This window comes from Poecilia formosa, unplaced genomic scaffold (assembly GCF_000485575.1).
Source record: "Poecilia formosa unplaced genomic scaffold, Poecilia_formosa-5.1.2 Scaffold128, whole genome shotgun sequence".
Lineage (NCBI taxonomy): Eukaryota > Metazoa > Chordata > Actinopteri > Cyprinodontiformes > Poeciliidae > Poecilia > Poecilia formosa.
In genome coordinates this window covers 721121-728772 of record NW_006800067.1, presented here as the reverse complement: position 1 = coordinate 728772, position 7652 = coordinate 721121, and the positions used below count along the sequence as shown (strand labels likewise).

Here is a 7652-nt window from a genome sequence, read left to right as displayed (position 1 = left end):
GTTATGAAGTAACGTTACATATATATATATATATATATATATATATATATATATATATATATATATATATATATAAGCAAAGGTTGTGAATACTTATGTAAATGTGATTTCTTGGTTTTCTATTTTTAATCAATTTACAAAAATCTGACATAATGGGTGTCTCTGTATCGAATTTTGAAGACACAGATTAATTTAATACAATTTGGAAAAAGACTGTAACATAATATCAGACCTAATTCAAGATTGGATGAACTCCTGAGCAAACTTTGCTTGAAATTTAACTGACTGTTGTGTACAAGTTTAGAATTTTAACTAACGTGAAATTTAACATTCATACACAGGATGACTAATTACAGTGTAAAATTACTCTCATTTTTTACAATCCTCACCACAGATGTTCAGTTTTTGAGCTCTGGATTGTGCATGAGAAGCGACAAACTCTGGGGAGCCCCCTGTTGGCCTGGAGGTCACTTACAGCTACTTTGTTTAAGTATGCCTTGGGCTGGGTCAATTCAAATAATGGAAACCATCTTTTGTCAGCCGTCTTTTCCTATTTTAAATGTTTATTTAATGATGGGAGGTAACTAAAGAAAAAAATAAATAAATAAAATACAAGTCACATTTTCACAAACTACAAATTTCCACAGATTTTTACTAAGCCTTGATTGAAGCACAGGGAAGGACTCTTACAGACATTGCAAAGCACTTCTGGGGCAACATCTGCAGAAGCAATCTGGGTCACAGTACATCACATTTAGTGCTCAAGCGCCACAACAAACATTAAGACCCTTTACAAGACGATAACAAGAGCACTAAATCAGGAAAAACAGACGCGAGGAATGAAGCAGGAACATGTTTGGTTTCATAAACAACTCTTTAAGTCTGAGTTAGTTACTCCACAGTGACAACTTGCTTTAATTTAACTTGAGTAAATCCAAAAAAAAGAAAAAAAAGTCACAAACGAAGTTAAAAGTATTTTTCAAACGATTAATCAAAATGACTGGAGAACACTTGGTGCTGATCAGTCATGTTTTATAGCATTATGCTCTATTTTTTTAAACAATAATAAAACAGTCCTTAAGCATTTATTCACTTGTTCCTGACCCATTCGTCATACTTTATTTTAACATCTAATCATATTTAAGAGATAAAGTAAATCTTTTTTTGTACATTTTCTCTCACATTTTATCCTCCACTTGACCGAACGATGATGCAAAACCGATATCAGTCCCTTACAGTGTTTGTGAAATATCACTGGTTGTTTGCTGAATCCTTTATGAAAATAGTTTCGCAGTCACAAAAATACACAGAAAACAACACAATAACATGATAAATTACCAATGCAAACACCTGCTCCAACTATACATATATTTAAACCCATATGTCAACGTGTACATGTAGTGCCTTGTAGAAGTTTTCACACATTTTGTCACATTAAAGCCCTTTGCTGCGACTTTAAACCTACACAAAGAACGGCATGAGTGTTTTAAAAAGTCCTCTTTGCAGGGTTTCCCCTAAAAATATGTCACAACGAAATTGATCTTTTTGGCCCACATGCAAAACTGTGTGATAAAAACCAACACTGAACACACCATCCCCTCAGTGACAAACGGTGGTGGCAGTATCATGCTGCAGGGGGTGAAAAGTGGTTCTAAACAGCGTTAACTCTGGGGAACTGAAATTAAAAGGCACAACATCGTACAATTTGCAAACCATCTACCCTTTTCCTCAAACGTCTGCGCCTCGTTGTGACGGCCTGTCCCGCAAAACCTCAGTAAGACACGATAAAGTCTGAGCTGACGGAGTGTGAAACGGTTCGAAGGAGGTGGATACTTTTGCAAGACTTCATCTCCTAAAGTCACATGTTACGTTACATGCACATGTTCGTCTCTCCTGAGGCATGTGGCTCAAACATTTCAATACGGCATCAGAACGTTGTGCTGCAAGCTGTCAGAGGATACTTAACCGCGGTAGTAACTGCACAGGCTGAGAGATCGTTGAGTGCCGCTGTATATTTTTCTAACCTTCGTAAAGCAGTCCCTGAGAGGAGTTTTCTGGTACAGCGCTCAATATTTGACGTCAGAAACCGACAGAAGTGGGCTGAACACCGTGTGACTCTGCACTCATCATAAATACAGCGTGTTGTTCTTTAAATACAACATTTCCTACAAACACAATTCATCAGCGCAGGGCCAGTCCTAACAACAGGCTATAAATACAGTACTTTCCCCGTTAGCAAGCACTTAAATCCTTCAAAGATCCTCTCTGATATGTTGAGAAAACATAGCCAGAGACAACTACAACTATATATTATTTTTCAGTATTTGTGTGTTTTTAAATAATAAATTATACTTTATTATTGTACGTGGGCTTTATTCACAATTAAAGGAGCCAAACACAAACGAGAACTAGCTCTCACAGGCTCGGTCCGCCGTTAAACGTACCCTTTACAACGCAGTAAACCCAATTTACAAGTTATTTCCATAAAAAGCGTCCCTCGTTCTGCGCGACAAAGTTTTAAAACCGTGACAAGTGGCACAGAAAGCCTTACGGCTGCTCCATTTCAAAACAGAGCAGCTCTTATCTGTACCAGTAAACTGTGGATTATTGAGGCCTCTGGTTACAAATCATGAGCCCTTATAGTGACTTCTTGATTGGATTACTTACAGCAGATCATGTCTGTTCAGCCAGAAGACGCCACAGTAGGTACTGGTGAAAGGACCAGCGAAGCTGCGCCGTGGAATTCAGTCCGTCGTGAGCCGACCGGCTGTGTGCGGCCTGTGCTTTCTGAGGATTCATCCAAAAACAAAATTACAGTGCCTTTATTTAGAGTTTATTTTATTAAAGCTGGATTTGATGCTGCCGCTTCAGGCTTTTTTTTACTTCTTCTTCTGTGTAATAGCAAATCTGTTTACAATTCTAAAAAGTACACCACCTATTTGTTACACCGTATAAGTGAAGCGGACTAGATGACCGTGATGCGGTAGTTGGGGTCGTTTGCCGAGCTGGAGCCGTCGGTTTTGACCACGGTGACCTTGGAGGAGTGCTGCGAGCTGTGCAGCGCGCTCTGCCGGCTGCACAGGCGCTCGCGGTAGTTCTGGGCGAAGATGAGCAGCATGAGCGGGTTGATGCAACTGTGCGAGTAGCTGAGGCAGATGCTGATATTGTACGCGTAGACGAAGGCGATGGTGGGCCGGTTGTTGCTCAGGTTGATCACCTGGATGACGTGGTAGGGCGACCAGCAGATCAGGAACAAGGCGATGACCATCAGCACCATTTTGGTGGCCCTCTTGGCCCACACCGACTGCTTGCGCTTGACGCGGCGGATGGAGCTGAACACGTGGTAGAGGGTGAGCGAGTAGAAGGTGCTGATGATGATGAGCGGGATGATGAAGCCCAGGATGGATTGGTAGAGCGTGTACCAGTACATGTCCTCCGGCCCGTCCAGGTACATCATGCACACCTTCATGTGCTCCCTGCGGATCACCTTGACGTAGATCATGACGGGCACGGTGAGGAGGACGCTGCCCAGCCACACCAGCAAGTTGATTACGATGGTCCACTGGACGGTCCGCCGCTCTGAGCTGGGATGCACAATGGCGATATACCTGGCAGGAAGACATTAAGATTTTTACACCATGAAAAAGAGAATAAAGATGATTTTTTTTTTCTCCAGTGCATGACAAAGATTCTTAGGCAGTCATGCTAATGCTGGAGGATCTTGAAATCAGGACCCGCAGTGATGCTGGTCCTGACTGCACTACATTAAAATTTCCTTTCTCTGTCTTGATGAAAAGCTTATTTGTTAGGAAGTGCTTGCAGGTTTATAATAAGATTAGACTTGGCTGCTTTTATTGCAGGGAGCTGGAAAACCATGCAAGAAAAAGAGCAGTTTAAGTGCGGTAAATTATATACATCCATCCACCTTTTAGTGTTGTGTCGCCGTCTTTGTTAAGATTTTCTATGACAACAATTTTGCAATTTTCTAAATGACATTCTGCTGAAGTTTTAATAGCTGGGAAGATTCTAAAGGATGAATAGGAAAAGGAAAATGACTCTTTACGTGCTTGAAAGAAGACCTATTGTGATAAATTCATTTTTTTGCACGATTTTATACTTCCATTTGAGTCTCTACAGCTTCTAAACAATCCGAGTGTCACTTAAAAATAACCACCAAGCCCTTTTCTGGCAAACAAGTTCATGTCTCTTTGGTGACTTGAAAACGATTTCAAATCTCCCCACTTGTTAAGTCACAAATGGCCGGCACTGCCCCATTTACTACCAACCTCAGCCAAGCCCAGCGCCTCACCTATAGCAACCCAAGCAGAGATGAACTGAACAATGGCTGCTGGAAAAGACAAGTGTTTTGTTTTTGCATCTCGATGGTTGTGCAGGAAGCTCTACTTCTTCTGCTTCTAGGTCTGACTAAAGGTCAAAGGTGCATGGTTGCATGAAGGTACATATGTGTGCAGCAAGGTTTAGTTGGGCTTGGCCAACTAAACCTTGTTTAAAAGTCTTATCACTTTTTTATATTTAAAGTGATAAGAGGTCCTAAAAGAGCTCATTCTGAAAGCTAAAAAAGGTAGAACTGATCGGGGAAAGTCTCTTTGAGGATTATTTTTTTCATAAAATATAGTGAACATGTTTTGTTTAGCCCTCAGACCTTTCCAAGGAATCGTAAAAGGTCCCCTTTAATGAAGAGAAACTAAAACAGATTTATTTCTATTTCCATGATGGTCAAATTACAAAAAATAAAAAAAAACACTTTTCTTGGAATGCTCATTGTCTTTTCTAGCAGAAAAATTCCCTAAAACATCTGATCAATATTTAGCCAAATGTGCAATTTAAAGTGTTTGAATTTATAACATCCAGCAAGAAAACATGTCCAAAGACATGAACATGAGCATTTTAGGTTAATTTCAAACCTAAAATGCTGGTTTTGCGAGGCTTTACAAGTCACAACAGTTTTACTATCTCATTTTGTATTGAAAGCCGTTTTAATTTTGCACTTCAAAGCCGTCCTCTACTCTAAATCAGGTGAGGATTACACTCTTCCTTCAAACTGCTGCTTATAACATCTTGGTTTAAAGGTGACGTAGATAAGGTTAGAGAAGTGTTTGATGATTTTAAGAGGCTTTCTATGTCTGTGTGTATAAAAACAGAAAACAAATTACAGGTTTCAAGATGGATGGATTTTCGTTTTCATGATTTCATGACTGACAGTATAAGAGTTGTTTACTGAACAGATCCTCTCACAAGACACAATTTGCTGGATAATGACCCTCTGGAAATCTATATAGTGCAGCGTTCATGCTCCGAGGCCGACCCCTGCTCCAGGTGTTCCTGTGAAACTGATCCTTATCAGTTCAGAATGACCAATATAATTGTTCCTGATGTCCTGAGATGGTAAACATGGAACCTGGGTCATTTATTTAGAGAACATTATGTGTTGCATAACAGCCTGTGTTGTAACTCTTGCAGTACTATTTAAAAAAACAAACAAAAACAAAAAACATGAAACTTCACTGACATCCACTCATATATGCAGTTTAAAATAAAAATCAATTATAGAGGCTACTGGATATCAGATAATAAAAGCTATTCTGGTCAATTTGGAAAAATAATGTTTACTGTCAGACGTTAAATAGTGCGTTTTGATTTGCATCCCTAAACACAAAACCAGTTTTCAACTGATGACACGTCCAGCGAACCACAGATGATTCCCAGATGGAGAAAACTTGTAACAGCGACTGAGTGAAGAGGTCACCAAAGAGCCCAGAGTGGCATCTAAACCAGTGCATGGCTGGATCTGTCCAACATGGCTGAACTGAAGTAAATCTGCCAAGAAGAGAGAAGCGAAGAATTCCTCAACAAAAATTGCGAAAGTCTGATTGCCAGTGAAGTCCTTGATGGCATTGGTCGGGGTGGAACAACCCAACAACCCGAGGGTGCTGCTATTATTTTGTGTCTTATCACTTAATGAATTAGAAAACTGCATTAGCGGTATTTACATAATCTAGTCTGACATTAAATGTACTCTGATGAAACATGGAAGCGAGTCAGCAAAAAGAAAACAAATCTATAAAGCACTGTACGAGTTGTATTGTGAATATATATGTGATTTTGGTGTGAAACTGGAAGCTATCTTAAGACTGGTGATTCAGAGAGCTTCTGTATTGGAGTGAAAATTAATGTTTGAATGAAGCTTTAGTTAGAAAAAGTGTAATTCCCAAAGTCAAGTCTGCCAACAAGCTTTATGCTGAACACGTCATTGGATGTCACATTTAAGCTGTGGTTGCAATGGAAAAAGTTTTAGAAAACAATGCAAACATTTATTGCTGTTTCACTGATATTTCATTTTCATCTCAAACCAATTCTTCTGTTTTTTTTATTATTATTATTTTTTTTTTTACTGGTTTGGACAGATCAAAAAATAAATGTAATAATTAAAAGTAAACCAATGCAGTTGAGTTGGAAAGTTTTAAATAAATGGTTGGAATTTGACTAATTTATGAAACTTTTAGCAATAACATAACTTCTTCTCAGAAACTTGTTTCGACAAATATACTTTAAATTTAAACAGTTTGTTTTGTTAGTGCATTTAAAAAATCCAATTCAGAAAATGCATTCTTTTTTTGTTGCATTCAAGTCTGTTTTTGATCTTTTTTTTTGCATATCGTTCCCACGTTTTTGTGCTTCCATTGCCCCCGCATAACATTATTAAATAAGCTGACGTACCGAGAGTGAAGTTACCACTTACCGGTCAATGCACAGCACTGTAACTATCCCCACGGTGGTGAACTGGTTGCTGACATCCACCACCACCACCGCCTTGCACATAAAGTTTCCGAAGACCCACTGCCTGTCCCTGACCAGCTGGTGGATGTTGAAGGGCATCACCAGCAGGAACAGCATGTCAGCTATGGCCAAGTTGAGCACGTAGATGTCCGAGACCATCTTCTTCTTGCACGCTGCGACCGCGTAGATCACCAGCGCGTTGGCGATGACTCCGACGGAGCACAGGATGCCATAGATGGAGGGGAAAATGTGCATGAAGGTGGTGATGTCGATGGGGCTGTAAGGCGCGGCAGTCGCAGTTAAACATGACAAATCACTAAAGTTGGACGACGATATGTTTTCGCAGATAATGTCGGTCTCGTTCATCTTTAGGTGTCCGCTTTATAAAAACTCGCAGACTACGGCTGCCGTCTGCTCTCCAAACTTGTGCGTAAAACTTGCTCACTTTCCCCGTTAGAGGCGCCAATCCGCGTCAGATTTTGCATGAAAAAGTAAAATAAATAAATAAATAAAACAAAAAAAAAACGTCCGAGCGAGGATGACTACTTGAGCAACAGATGGCATATGAACCAGCTGTGATCTGGCCAGTAACTGCGCTCAGCTGCTGCTCCAAACGCGCAGAGAGCCTCAGTGGACGCGCAGCTCCCCTCCCTTCTGTGATCCCATGTGGGTTGTGTGTGTGTGGGTGTGTGTGTGTGTGTGTGTGACATAAGCAAGTGAAAAGAATGCTTTTGAACTGGACATCAACCCCAACTTCAAAGTCAAATCTCATTTTATTTGATGAACTCCATTTTTTTTTTCTTTTGCACGACTACACAAATGCACTAAAAAAGCGTTTCACAGCATCTTCTACC

The 7652-nt window shown here is 40.0% G+C and overlaps 1 protein-coding gene across 1 annotated transcript; it reads right to left on the bottom strand.

Annotated features, from left to right (window-relative positions):
• Window positions 1-552: 552 nt before the first annotated feature.
• mchr2b (melanin concentrating hormone receptor 2b) lies at window positions 553-7437 on the bottom strand. The gene is made up of 2 exons (XM_007561540.2): window positions 6761-7437; window positions 553-3608 (listed from the first exon to the last, which is right to left on the bottom strand). Exons 1-2 carry the CDS (start codon window positions 7162-7164, stop codon window positions 2966-2968), a joined length of 1047 nt encoding a protein of 348 aa, XP_007561602.1. The 5' UTR covers window positions 7165-7437; the 3' UTR covers window positions 553-2965.
• Between the last annotated feature and the right edge of the window lie 215 nt (window positions 7438-7652).